The 15,296-nt window shown below is 40.5% G+C and overlaps 1 protein-coding gene across 1 annotated transcript; it reads left to right on the top strand.

The window, feature by feature from the left end:
* The first annotated feature begins 10,881 nt into the window (after positions 1-10,881).
* TXNDC2 (thioredoxin domain containing 2 (spermatozoa)) lies at positions 10,882-11,199 on the top strand. Its single transcript, XM_004683737.1, has one exon. The coding sequence runs from the start codon at positions 10,882-10,884 to the stop codon at positions 11,197-11,199; it is 318 nt and encodes a 105-aa protein (XP_004683794.1).
* The last annotated feature ends 4,097 nt before the right edge of the window (positions 11,200-15,296 follow it).

The raw sequence follows: 15,296 nt of genomic DNA, 5'->3' as shown, positions 1-15,296 counted from the left end.
GGTTGATGTCAAGGTTAAGTGAGTGTGTTGTGCAAGTCACTCACCACAGAGAACCTTCTGATTATGATTATGCCATAGACTTTGCCCTTTGCCCTGGATTTGGAAAGAGTTCTTTTTTCCTGTTTTCCTAGCTGCCAGATTCTTTCTTTTGTTTCTGTCCCTTTTCTTTTTTTTAAATGTACTTATTTGTGCATACAAAAACTGGGGTACAGGCCAGAGGTGTGGGTGGGGAGGTCTGGGGGGAGGTGAGAAGCTTCACCAGAGACAGAGTGGGGAACAAAACAGGCTGACTGACTGAAATACACCGCTGAGGGACAAGCCCATGAGACAGGAGAGGTCTGCTGTGCCATGTGGGTCAGCTCCCTGACGGGGGTGTGGGGGTGTGTGTGTGTGGGGGGGGGTTGAACTTGTGCTGCAGCAGCTGCAGACAGCTTCATAGTGCTGTGTTGTAACCCCTTGTGCCACCAGGGAGTGTCCCCTTTTCTTGGGAAGCAAAGTAGTATAGAGATTATGCCAGAGAAATCTAGGTCCTGGTGTCAAACTACTGGCATCTGACTCGCAACTCTATAATTTGCTGACAGTAGAACCCTCGGCAGGGTAATCTCTCTAAAACTCAGTTTCCTCACACACAAGACACATTTGTCCCCTGACACACAATTCTAGAAGCCTCCCCAAATTTCTTAAGTCTGATACGAATTCTCTGAGTTAGATAAAGACTCATTTGGCAATAAAACCAGACTTGAAGTGATAATACTTATAGTCGTTATTTTCCAACCAGGGTTGACTATGTATTTAATTGCAGAAATACTGTTTGCTTCCATGATCCTACCAGTACTCTGCTGAATGTTCTGTACTAGATACACTGTATTATTTTTTATGAAATCCAAACAAAATTCTGAATTCTGCAAACATCTGCCCCTAAGGTGTCACATATTGGGGGCCCAAAGACAGTCTCCAGGCAGCCTGGGGCACTGTATATGAGACATCAACACTCCCCTTCTGAGTGGACTGCTCAAGGTCCCACTGCACATAAAGTAGTTCCTTCTTTTTTTTTTTAATACATCATTTTAACAAAGTACATCCTTGTTAATTTTTTTCACAGTGTAGGATTTCTCCTTTCAGGTGTGGTGACCCTAGTTCTCCCACCACCATTGTGCTCTCTTCCACCACCCTGATCCCTGATCCCTGTCCCCATTTTCTCCTCATCCTCCCCCTCCTTCTCCCATCCTGGATGCCTCATATCTACAGTTAGATTTCAAGAGTCCACTTTGTCTTTGTTTGACCCTTTATTTGGGTTCTCAATATTCTATAATCAAGTGAAACCATCCAATATTTATCTTTCTTCTTCTGGCTTATTTTACTTAGCATAATCTCTTCCAGCTCCATCCATGTTCTGCAACTGGCATGAGTTTATCTTTTTTGATTACTGAGTAGTATTCCGTTGTGTTTATATACCACATCTTCTTGATCCACCCATGAGTTCTTGGATATTTATGTTATTTCATATTTTGGCAATAGTAAAAAGTGCTATAATAGACAGAGGGGACAGGTTTCCTTTTGAGATAGTGTTTCTGTGTCCTTTGGGTAGATATCTAAGGAGTGGAATTGTTCGGTTATATAGCAGATTCATTTTTAGTCCAGAAAGCACTTCTTATCACCCTGCATCCAGCAAATGCTCATAAACAATAATAGCTAACATGAATATAAAGTGTTACTATGTACCAGACATTTTTACATTATATTAACTGTTTCCATTTTCACAGACCCCTTTATGACAATGCACAACTGTTCTCATTTGTCTAGGAAGAGCCTGGAGGTGTAGGTGACTTTCTTAATTTTATACAGCACTTATACAGTGCAGTACCATGCATGCGAAGGTCCCTGCTACACGCTTGCATCTCTGAGGAACTATTGACTGGGAAGCTAAGGGTTAACTAGCTCAGGCAGAATCACGCCATTACGGATGTGTAGGTTTCATCTGATCCCAAACTGCTGCTGTGACCTTCCTTGACATACCACTCCAGTGCTGGATTTATCTTTTCCTGTATCCATGACCTGGATGTTGACACCTCCCAGCAGTGACTGACGTTCTGCACTGTTTTTATCTGCATCCAGGTCTGGCAATTTTAACCCCAGGGAGCCTGACTGAGCTCTGAGAACTCCATGTTAAAACTGGTATCTGCAGTTGGGCTTAGATGACCGGAGAATGGCCAGATTTCTCTGCTTCCCTCCACTTAACATTTTCTCTGGCTTTGTACCTCGTCTCTCTTTTCCCACTCTTTTGGAAAAGGATCCAAATTCATTTCTAAAGCAGAGCCCAGACATTTTTTTTTTTTTTTGCTTCCATCTTAAAATCCCCCCTGCACTATTTTCCCCTTGTGTTGACTTATGTATATGTATAAATTTGTCTAGTTCAGATCAACTGCCATCTAGCTCCTTTTCCCCATCATGCTACTCTCTTTCCTTTACACTAATAAAATTCTTAAAAGGGAATCCAGGGCCCTCCCTGGTTGTGCAACAGGGCCCTCCCTGGTTGTGCAACACTATGAAGCTCTCCATAGCCACTGCAGCACAAGTTTGATTCCCCATCCCGTGGGTGACTCACATGGCGTGGCAGACCTCTCCTGACCCTCCCGCTGTTCCCCTCAGCGGTGTATTTCAGTAGATCTGCCTATTGTACTCCCCACTCTGTCTCTGGTGAATCCTCTTAGCCCCCTGCATTTCTGGCCTATACCCCGGTTCTTGTATGCATAAATAAAAAAAAACAAATCTTTTTTTTTTAAAAAGGGAATTCATATGATGTTCTATTCACACCCCACCTGAACTGGCCCCACTTACTCATTCTACAATCAAAAACACCTGTGACTTACCTATGTGCCTCAGCACTTACTGCTCCTCTCTCTCTCCCTGCTTCCCTGAGGACTTCATTGTGTATTTTCACTTCCCTTTGCTGGCTTCTCTTAGATTTCTGCTGCTGAGATTGTGGGCTCCCCCAACCCTGGGGAAGGAGGGATAAATCCCACTGCCTGGAAGAAAGAGCAGCTGTTGTCTGCAGTAGCCAAGTGCATCACTCCCTTTTATATGGTCACACATGGACATGTAGCTCTGCCCCCTTCCCAGCAGCCCTCAGGCCCAGGCCATCAGGGGTGGAGTTCAGCCCCTAGCACTGCTTAATCAAGGTCCCCTAGGCATTGGCTGTGCTGTCAGGGTGTTGTGGGGTAGAGCCTGGCCCCCATTCTGATTGGAAAAGCAGCATAGTTTTGCTCAGTCTGGACCTGCCACCTGAGGTACCCGGCTTGCAGGCTCAGCCACCCCTTGCTGCTCCAACAGTCTTACCTGACTGCTTCCAAGAGATTAGATCTTTGCCCACAGCTGCCTGTTGGGTGTGTACCTCCAGGGTGTGCTGATCTGATTCTGCCTTATTGCCTTGCACTTCTTGCTTTGCATACAGTGGCCCAAGATCAAATTTTCTGTTCCTCCCAAGCATTTACCAAATGACATAAATTTCATTTCAGGAATTTCTTGAATATTTTAATCCTCCTTCCTCTGTTCTAGTTTAAATTTTCAATATGTTCTTTTTCAACGATCACAATAATTGCTTAACGATTTGTTTGAATTCTGTCTTTGACCCTCTAACCAACTCATTAATATATTAACAGTGAATTTGCTAAAGTATATATCTGGTTAGGTAATTTCTTCAAAGTGTTCTGTGATACTTTATTACAAATTAAATACATTCCAACTCCACACTGTTATGAAATAGTCATCTCACCTGGACCCATCTAATCACCACTGAGTTTGTAGCAACAGGATAGCCTTAAATGATAGTTAAATAATATTTTTAGATTTTGAACTTTTTTTTTTACTATACATTAAACATGATACATGCAGCATGAAATTGTCACTTTGACATATATGCTATGGAATATTACTCTGCAATCAAAAAGATAAACTAATTTCATTTTGCAGCAACATGGATGGACCCATGTTATTAGTGAAATAAGCCAGAAGGAAAATAAAAATACTGGATGGTTTCACTCATAGCAGGAGTGTAAGTGATCAGGAAAAAAATTTGTATAAAGTTAAAATGAAAATCAACAAACAACTATAAACTATTCTATGGAGATGGCTGTGTTCAGTATAGTAGAAGACTAATAAATTAACTCAGTATCACATCTGAGGGTCAGGAAAGAAAAGAAACATGGTTCTTCAATCTTATGGTGAAATTTTTCCTAGAATTTCTGATGTGTGCCATGTGATTCCATTTCAGAATTGTGTGGCTAACAAAGCATTGGTTTTAGGACTGAGTGTTAATGCCTGACAGTTCTCTATTTTTCTTCATTTAAAAATTTGGTTTTCATTGATAAAAGATATAGAATAAAATACAAAGAAATGGAAAGACATTCCCTACTCATAGAATGTCATTATCGAAATGGCCAACTTACCAGAATAATTTATAGATTAAGTGAAATTCCAATAAAAATATCAGTGATATTCTCTAAAGAAAAAGAACAAATATTGATGAACTTCAATTCATATGGACCCACAGAAAACCTTGAATAGCCAAAGCTGTCCTGACTAAAAAAAAAAAAAAAGGAAGAAATGGAAGTATTACACACCCAGACTTCAAAGTTTACTGCAAAATCATAATAATTAAAACTGCATGGTACTGGAATAAAAACAGATACAAAGAAAAGTGGACTAAAATTGAAAACTCAGACAAAAAGTCACCCATATAGGAACCACTAATCTATGACAAAGGAGCAAAAAATAAGCACTGGAACAGGACAGTCTCTTCAATAAATGTTGCTAGGAAAATTGGACTGCTACATGCAAAAGAATGAGACTAGATTACTACCTCACACTATACACAAATTCAAAATAGATAAAATAACTGAATTTAAAGTTGAAGCCATAAAATAAAAGATGAAAACATAGGTAAAACATTACATGCATCTCAAATATCTTTGAAGACTCACCCCAAAGCAAAGAAAGTGAAAGAAAAGTTAAAAAGCTGGAACTACATCAAACTAGAAAGCTTCTCTGCAGCAAAAGATACAATAACCAAAACAATGAGACACCATATAAATTGGGAGAATAAGGGGCTTATATCAAAGCTCTACAAAGAGCTTACATGACTGAAAAAACAAAAAACAATCTATTCAAAAAGTGGGCAGGAGAGATTAAAAGGACAGGCAGATGTTCAACAGGCACATGAAAAAATGTTCAGCATCATTTATAATCAGGGAAATGCAAATCAAAACCACAATAAGATACCACCTCATACCAGCAAGAATAGCCCACATTATAATACTTGACAACAACAAATGCTGATGAAGCTATGGAGAAAAATGAACCCTTTTACGTTGCTGGTGGAAGTGAAAACTAGTCCAACCATTTTGGAAAGTTGTGTGGAAGACCTCAAATTATTAAAATTGGACCAACCTGACTGTGGGTCCTTACCCATGCACTTAAGATTCAACTGCAGACACACACAAAAAGGTTAATAACAGGTTTATTTACAAGAGAAAGGGAAATTAATAACTCAGGGAAAGAGAGAAAGAGAGAAGTTGGTTATCGGGTCCTATCAATTCTGCCAACCTGGAACCCAAATAGCACACTGAAAGTTGGCAAAAAGCTATGTACAATAGCTAAGATATGGAAACAACCTAAATGCCCCAAAACTGATCTGTGGATCATGTAGAGGTACTCAGCAATCTGAAAAGATAAACTGATGCTCTTTGCAGGAAAATGGTTGGAGCAGGAAGGGCTTATGCTCAATGAAATAAATCAGAAGGAAAAAGAAAAAGAAAAATATTATAGAAGGAATGTAGGGTAACTGAACAAGAAATCAGAAAAAGACAAAAAAAAAGACCAAATTAGCAGTAAAATTATAGAACTGTGACATACCACAGGGGAGGGGGAGAGAAAAGGGTCAAAAAAGGGAGGGCTGAGCACTAGTGACTATGGTGACAGTTCATAAGTGATTTGGTGATGGGAATTTTATGGGGATATACCTGAGGGGAGGTATTAAACATTATACAAAAATGAACAATGATGTAAAAAATAAATATAAAATTTTTTACATTGTTACTTAGTTTTCTGATTTTGTACTTGTTATGGATGGGTTGGAAAAGTCTTATTGGGAATAGTTTCTTTTACCTCCTTCTCCATCTTTATTTAGAACCCATGGTGGGGACAGTAAGGTGTGAGCCAAAAAACCAAATTTTTTTCAAGTGTTTCAGCATAATTCCCCCCCCCCCTTTCTGTTATGTGTGCTGCAATCCATATATGCCTTTATCTAGTCATTTGTTAGGCATCATCTGAATGCCAAGCTGAGGATCTTGGGACATCCCACTAAGTCCAATGGACATCAAAGCTAAAATTAATGTGCTGAGGATTGTTCAGTGAGCCTGATATTTTGCTTTTTTGGACTGGATGATATTTGTTCTGGAGGCAGGGACCATGATGAAGCTGTGGAGAAAAGTGAACCCTTTTACATTGCTGGTGGAAATGAAAACTAGTCCAACCACTTTGGAAAGTTGTGTGGAAGACGTCAAATTATTAAAATTGGATCAACCTGACCTGTCTTCTAACTCTTGTGTCGTGTCTGGCTTACTTCAGAAAGTGGGCATTGAAACATTCAAAAGCCAGAAGCAATGTTTCTACACTAGGAATTATGACCTGGAATCATGTATATTTTAAAAATATTTTTAGAATCCTATTGCTATTAAAATAACAACAAACTCACAATTAATTTGGATCTTATCAAACCAACTCAGAATAGAATTTTTCCAATGAATATTTACACAGGAGAGCCGTGAGCACTACACTGGAAGAATTTCCAACCACAAAAATGCTGGGGGTTAAATATTACAAAGGAATTGAGTAAAACCAATAATCCACTTTCTTTTGAGCAAAACATAGATACCATTGTGTAGGATGAGGAATGAATGTGGTAAGAACTTAGAAGGCCAGGTACAAAGGCGTAAGATCTGCACCTTAGATAAGATACTGATTGTGACAAATCCTCTCCATGATGAGTCACTGGAGGAAGAAAAGAAGAGCATGTACTTGACGTTAGAAAAAACAATGTTCCCTTATAAATGCCTATGCTTGAAAATTTGAAAAATCCAGAGAGATCAAAGGAATAGTACGCAATTAACCAATTCACCTTGATTTTCAAAAATACTTTAAATGATTTAGAAAGTTTCCCATGGTTCACTTTCATGACACTGAGAAACTAGGTAAAAAATGATCTCTTAATGGATATTTAACCAGATCTATAGCTTTATTTAGTCTGAGTTCATGATAACTCCTTTCAGATTTGGGGGATGTTCTCACGGAAAGTAAGATATGACAAACCAAATAAAATCCAAGAGACACTGAATCCAGCCCCGTGTGATGCTGTATAATCACAGATTTGTTTTATAATCATTTTAGCAAAAAATACTCAGGACAACAGTCATCTCAATGAAAAAAAAAATAAGAGGGAGATATGCCATATAGATAACTTTTTTTTTTTTTGAAGATTTATTTATTTATGTTTACAGATCGGGGTATAGGCCAGAGGTGCAGGGTTGGTGAGAGGCTTCACCAGAGTCAGAGTGGGGAGCAAAGCAGGCTGATGGATGAAATACACTGCTGAGGGGAGCAGCGGGTAGGTCAGGAAAGATCTGCTGTTCCATGTGGATCTCCTCCAAGGCGAGGATAGAACTTGCGCTGAAGCAGCTGTCACTAGCTTGCTGTGCTGTGTCCTAACCCGTTGCGCCACCAAGGAGGGCCATAAATAACTTTTCATATAGCTCATTCAGTTCTTTTGTGGTAGATGAACATTCTTAAAGTTCAGTGGACAGCATACAACAGCCGTGACAAAAACCAATCTGACCACATGCGGGTTGATATCAGTGAATTAAGTTCCTATGGTATATTTTTGGTCACAGAAGTATCACCAAACTTCTAAATAAAGACCCAATCATTTGCATTCATTCATTCATTCAACAACTCATTCATTCTTCTCCTAACCCACTTATTCCAACTCAGGGTCACAGGTGATTAGATCCTATCCCAGCAACTTAAGGTCAAGACAGAACCCCCAACCCTGACAGAACATCTTTGGGATGTGGGGAAAATCCAGAATACCTAGAAAACCCACAGAGACATGGGGAGAACATGCAAACTGCACAGACAATGGCCCCAATGGGAGTCCTTTTTTTCTCATTAATACTATAATGAAACATGTTTGAAGGAAAGGATATTATGGAAGACCTGCTACCCCAGGCTGCACTGCACAACATAAGGGTAAGGTTGTTGAATGGTGTGTACATAAGAAAATTGTTAAGAGTTAACAATTCTTATCACAAGGAAAATTCTTTTCTTCTTTCTTTTCTTTTTATTGTATCTATATGAGATGGTGTTAGCTGAAGCTACCACTGAGACACAATTTCATAATATATGTAATAATCACTTAATATATAGAGAGCAAACCATTGAGTCCTATGGCTTAAATTTATAGTGATGTATGTATTTTTCTTCCTTTTATTTTTAAGATTTTATTTTTATGTCAAAGAGCTGGGGTGGGGGCCAGAGGTATGTGTGGGGGGTAGAGGGGTTGGGGGAGGTGAGAGGATTCAGCAGAGACAGAGTGGGGAGCAGAGCAGGCAGACTGGCTGAAATACACTACTGAGGGGAGCAGCCTGTGAGACAGGAGAGGTCTGCTGCATCATGTGGGTTAGCTTTGTAGCCATAACTGCGGGATTTAATTCATGATGGTACAGTGGGCTGCATTGGTAATAGCACTGAGACTTAACCCCTAGGCCATCAGGGAGCCCTGATGTATGTATTTTTCAGTAAAATTGAGGGAAAAAGGAAATAAAGTGTCTCACAAATGTGAAGGCTAAGTATCCAAACATGGGTGCTTTTGGCCTTTTAGATGGTCTAGAATGTAAATATTCTTTCTACTTTTAGTTTTTATCGGAACTGTTCTATATGCTAGGGTTTTACCCCGGATGTATAGACCCATTTTTTCCCTGTCTACTGACACAGAAGGTGATGCTTTCACTTCTTTCTCTGTTAGGTGATTCCTCTTATCATGATCGATCGACCCTCTTCCAAATAGTTCCAAAAAGACATCTGACAGTCAGGCAGGGGGTGGGGTGGGGGGAAGTGGAGGTGGGGGATGGGTGGGTAACATAGGAGGGCACAGTTAGTAGATGATTAGCCTGGTGAATCATAAAGAGAAAACTGAATTGAAAAATCCTAGAGGGGGATTATAGGATAGTTGGTTTCAAGTTATCCATCTTGGATAAGGCACCGGCAGAGGATAGCACAATGTGGTATTCAGAGTGTGGGCTTAGAAACAGCCCCAAATTAATTTTTTTTACTTTGAGTTACATAACTTCTCTAAGTCTCAGTTTTTTCATTTGTAATGTGGGCATCATAATGATGCTTACCTCAGTGGTTTGTTGTGTTATAGGAAATAATGAAGATCCAGCACAGGGCATACAGCCTTGCACACAGTGTAGGAACCATAACCAGGGCTGTCATGAAACTCTTACATACTACTGTTATGAGTGCAGAGAGGGAAAACCAGTTTTAAGTACTACCTGAGTATCACTTGACTCAGCTTATGATGTTAGATTGGAAATAGTCACTTTCGTTATGAGGCAGCTATGAAACAGGAGTGGACATAGGAAATGGAACCAGAAATGGAAAGTAGAGGCCCAGGAGAACAGGAATTGAGGCCCAATAAACAAGAAGAAACAAATGAAGGTGACACTAGTTGTAAGGGGGGGTGGCGGAGTGGGGGGGGGGAGGAAAGTTGCCTTAGGGACCTATGTTCCCAGGAGTAGGAAGCAGTATTAAATTAAGCAGGAAAAGTTGTAGTTACAAAAAATGTCTACAGAAAGTATACATGTGATTACATGCTGCTTGGCTTTCTGTTTGAATGAAATTCTTCAAATTACTGTATCATTCAGAAGATTACAATTGTGAGCACTAGGAATGACACTAGTCTTTCTTGGAGGATATGATTAGAATTTTATGCTTTTTTTTGCATTAAAAAATTATTTATTTATGCTTACAGGACTGGGGTACAGGCAAGAGGTCAAGGGCAGTGAGAGGTTTCACCAGAGACAGAGTGGGGAGCAGAACAGGCAGATCTACGAAGTACACTGCTGAGGGGAGCAGTGGGAGGGAAGCAGCTGTGGGTCAGGAGAGGGCTGCTGAACCTTGTGGGTCAGCTCCCTGGCAGGGGATGGAGCTCATGCTGTAGTGGTTTGGGAGAGCTTCATAATGCGGTGCTTTAACCCGTTTTGCCAACAGGGAGAGACCCCCCCTTTTTTTTTTTTGCATTTTTATTTCACTTATTTACTCTTTCATTCAGAAAGGCCAATATTACCGGTTACATCCAATCACATGACTCTCTTGGTCTTGGACCCAGCCCACACCCAGACCAGCAACGTACAACGCACACCTGCAGAAGAGTCAGAAGCCCCTCAGCCTGGGGACTCATTCCAACAGCAGAGTCCTGACCTCTCCAGCTCCTCAGTAAGAACCGCACAGCCAAGCAGGCTGATACCTCCAGTTCCCCAGCCAAAGCCATCAACCTCAGCAGGCTGGTACCTTTACCCCCTAGCAAAAGTCATTTTGTTCAAGCAGGGTAACATCCCCAAGCTTTCAGGGAAATCCATCTTCCTGAAGCAACATCTTCCTTTACAAACACTCATCTCACCCAAACAGGGCCATACTCCCAAATCCTCAGAAGTAATCACCCTGCCCAAACAGAGTGAAACCTTCCAGCTGTCAGAAGAAACCGCCAAGTCTATTGAAGGTGGCTCTCTACATTTGATGGAAGAATCAGTGGATCTCCTGGGCATGGATATGGTGAAGGAGATCCTGAGCAAGGAGGATTTCGAGACGGCACTCAAGGAGGCGGGAGAGAGGCTGGTAATAGTGGATTTTTCGGCCACATGGTGTGGACCTTGCAAGACCATCAAGCCTCTCTACCACTCCCTGTCTGTAAAGTATGAGGATGTGGTGTTCCTGGAAGTGAATGCCGATGAATGCGAGGAGCTGGTGAAAGATCGTGACATCATTTGCATCCCAACGTTTCAGTTTTATAAAAAGGAAGAGAAGGTGGGTGAATTTTGTGGCGCCCTTCAGGAAAAACTTGAAGAAATCATTGTAGAATTAAAGTAATCATGTATTCTGAAAGCATCTTAAACCATTGGCTGTTTATAACTTGTGATTTTTTACACTTAAAAAAGTGTATATTCAAATGACACCTACTTGCAAATTATAAGTATTGACTCTATCCTTTTTCAAAAATTAGGCAGATTATTAGAGCATAATGTTACTATTTCTTAAGAGTCAACTGTAGGAATTATTTTTAGTAGAGATGGGAAGCATAATATTTCCCAATTTTTTCAGTTTTTAAGAACTTGCTCAATGGTGGACCAACAACTCATTTAGTGTTTGCATCAACATTGGAAATTTTTTTTAAAAGATTTATTTATTTATTCATACAGAACTGGGGTACAGGCCAGAGATGCGGAGGGTGAGAGGATTCACCAGAGACAGAGTGGGGAGCAGAACAGGCAGATCAATGAAGCACACTGCTGAGGGGAGCAGTGGGCGGGCCAGGAGAGGTTTGCTACTCCATGTGGTCACCTCCAGGACAGGTGGGGATCGAACTCATGGGGAAGTGGCTTAAGCTTCTTAGTGCGGTGCTTTAACCTGCTGCACCACCAGGGAGGGCCAACATTGGAAATTTAGGGAAATCTTCTGTAAAGGTTATTGGAACAGGCCTGGTTTCTGCTGCTTGTCACTGCCAAAAGTCAGGAAGAATAGACAGGAATTGAATTAAGACTATAATATTGAGTAAGCTGAATAAGAGCGATAAGTGCTTTTATTTTTTAGATCCCTCGCTATTGATCTGAGAGAATGGTGGGCATAGCAGAAATCATTTTGTCATCATATCTTGAGCTGGCCTTTCATATTGGGTTAGGCAAAGTCAGTAGCAGGTTAATAGCCTATCAGAACAACCCATCACAGTTGACATTCCTGGTGTTGATCATGTTCTGCCCCCAGAACTTATCAGCCTCCTGGTCTTTTCGACCCTGGCACATCTGATGGCATCAGTGTCCAGCACTCCTTTGGGCATCATAGGAACAGGAATCTCAGTTTAACACAAGAGCTTTATTTTAAAGAAAACAGATTATTAGTTATATAGTGTCCGTGCGATCTATACTGTGTGGTGTCCTTCTCTTCCTCCCTAGCCCCTCACACAGATGAGTGGAAATTTCTTGTGTTTACATATCTTTGGGATTTCTGATAAGACACTTTTGAAAATAAAGAAGTTGAAAGATTTCGTGAATTTTATCTAGCCTCCTTCTTATATGGAGAATACTAGGGAGGACTCTGGAAGTTCCATGAGCTTGCCAACCCTGTATGCAATGTTTTGGTGGCAGAGCTGAGACCTATCCATGTTCAAGTCCAGGCCTCGTTCATCTGGTCCATATTCACAAAATCTGAGATAAAATGCAAATTGCTTGGTTTCTGAAACCAATAGTTTTATCACTCTGTTTGAAGTCAGTATGACCTTTGGTGCCATTATGACATTAGCTCCCTGGTGCCAAAAATCCTGCTTTGTCCCCTTGGCAACTGGATTATTGAGACCTGCTCCCGGTTGTTTCAGAGTTCAAAGGCACAGGTGGTGACGTGTTCCAGAGTTTTTATGGTTTATGTATCATTACATATGGTGGAGGAAGGTGGAATTTAACCAGGGGAGGGTATAGGAACAATTCATGAGTTGCTAAACCAGCTATGGAAGTTTCCAGGAACTAGAGGTTGGAGAAGAATTGATTATCAGTTTTTAGAGAAAACCAACCCCAGCTGACTCCAGGGCAATAAATCCCATCAAGCAACAGTATGTGAGAACACCTGGTATGCTGGCAAAATGCAGCTTCTAGACCACTTCTGTATATGCACCTGTGCCTTTTTTTTTTTTTTAGATTTATGCATACAGAGAATCTGAGAGGATTCTCCAGAGACAGAGTGGGGAGCAGGATAGGCATATTAACGAACAACACTGCTGAGGGGACCAATGGGCAGATCAGGAGAGGTCTGCTGTTCCATGTGGGTCACCTCCGGGGCGGGAATAGAACTCGCACTGAAACAGCTGCGGCTCACTTGCAGTGCTGCATCCTAACCCGCTGCACCACCAGGGAGGGCCCTGTCTCTCTGTCTCTCTCTCTTTTTTTAAATAAACTTTCTGTGTATCACTGAACAGGAGACTGCTGAATTCTTTCTCAGAGAGGTCCAAGCAAATGTATTCCAAACAAATGCATTTAATTATATGCATTTTGATAAGTTTGGGCATATGCATTCATTCACTTATTACTCATGGTAATAAACATACCCATCACTGCCAAAACTTTCTTGTGTTGTTAAACAGTGTATCTCTTTCCTTTGTATGACTTTCTGAATTTTATGGGTTGATGAGTGTGATAAGAACACTTAACCCTCTTAATAAATTTTGAAGTGCACAATTCTATATTAATTATAGGTGTTATGTTTTATAATAGATCTCTAGAACTTATTTACTTTTCAAAAAAAAAGATTTATTTATGCACACAAGAACTGGGGTACAGGCCAGAGGTGTGGGGGGTGGGGTGGGGGTGAGGATTCACTAGAGACGGAGTGGGAAACAGACCAGACAGACGTACTGAAATACGCTGCTGAGGGGAGCAGTGGGCAGGGCAGGAAAGGTCTGCTGTGCTATATGGGTCACCTCCCTGGCTGGGGATCAAACTCATGCTGTAGTGGCTGCAGCGAGTTTCATAGTGCTGCTCTTTAACCCGTGTGACACCAGGGAAGGCCCCTAAAATGTATTCACTTTGTATAACTAATTTCATGCCTATTGAATCACAACCCCCCATTTCTCCCCCACTACCTGTCATTCACAAGCTATAATCCACTGGTACACAACATTTTAGGTATTCCAGATTTGAAAAATCTGGAATTCTAGTTTTTGTTGAAAAATGTAAAATATGAAATGTGGGCTTGTGTTACTTCAAGAAACCGATCTAATCTTACAGCCTGAGTAGCAATTCCATTAAATGGCCCATGCTTTCTCCGGTTTCCTCCAAGGAAACTAGCTTCTTTCATCTGATTGAATTGTAATTCCTATTTTAATTTAACCACCAAAACAGGATTACCCCAGCAACTCTCATCTTTTGCTTATCGCTACTCTCTTTAATGGTATCAAAATCCTAGACCTTTTCTGAGTCATTAAAAAAGACCACCTAAGAATAGCAAGCAAAATACTTGGCCTTTTTTCCTAAAAAGATCTGGCATGACACAAGCAAAATCTGCCATTCCTCAAATATGTCTTTTTAGCATAAGTTTTATTTCATAGGAGTGACTCTGAAGGCATTGTGGAAGCTGCCCTTTTGTAAGAGACAGTCACAGTATAAAGGAAAATTTCTCTTTGTAAGGACATCCTCTCCCTCCACCCACACACACACACACACACACACACACACAAACACACACACAAACACACACACACACTTTCAGAAAGCTGAATCTCTATAATTGTTATTACTGCAGAAGTCAGACCATCAGTCTGCATAATGGTATTCTTTTTCCTAGTTACTGCCTATGTTTGACCTTGCCTTCCTCCCCATTCCTCTTTGTCTTGTCTGATGTTATTTGAGATGGTAACTAAAACCATGTGGGTGAGTTACTCAATCTTACTGGGTTTCTCCCATGTATACAGGAAGTATAAGTGTTATTAAAATTACCTTTCTTACTCTCTTGGCAATCTGTCTGATGTTTGATTATTTGCAAACCTAGAAGAACCAGACGTATGGGAAGATTTTTACCACTATGGCTCTGTATAAAGTTAATCATCTTGTAAGAAGGAATTAGATACATGGAAATGAATAACTTGACAACTTTGAGGGCACATATTATCACTAATTGGTAAATTTTATTCTGAGTTTCTTAGCTATGAGCAGGTGGGGGGAGAAAACAAAATTGGTGAGCTAATGTAATTTATAAGAAAAACATTATTTGACCACTCAGATGATCAATTTTTTTTTTTGCATTTATATTTGGTTTCCACCTGTGGTTCCTGATTCACAGCTCTTTCAAGCCTTAGAATTTCCTAAGTGTAGAGAGTGAGAGTGATTACTATGTCTTCTTCTTCTTCTTCTTCTTCTTCTTCTTCTTCTTCTTCTTCTTCTTCTTCTTCTTCTTCTTCTTCTTCTTCTTCTTCTTCTTCTTCTTCT

This window comes from Condylura cristata, unplaced genomic scaffold (genome assembly GCF_000260355.1).
Source record: "Condylura cristata isolate star-nosed mole 26May11 unplaced genomic scaffold, ConCri1.0 scaffold00016, whole genome shotgun sequence".
NCBI classification, from domain to species: Eukaryota; Metazoa; Chordata; class Mammalia; order Eulipotyphla; family Talpidae; genus Condylura; species Condylura cristata.
Note: the sequence above shows the minus strand (reverse complement) of the source record. Positions and strands in the feature narration are given on the sequence as shown.

Bases quoted from the DNA above. Each gene is read 5' to 3' on its own strand.
- TXNDC2 (XM_004683737.1), top strand. From the start codon at position 10,882: ATGGTGAAGGAGATCCTGAGCAAGGAGGATTTCGAGACGGCACTCAAG.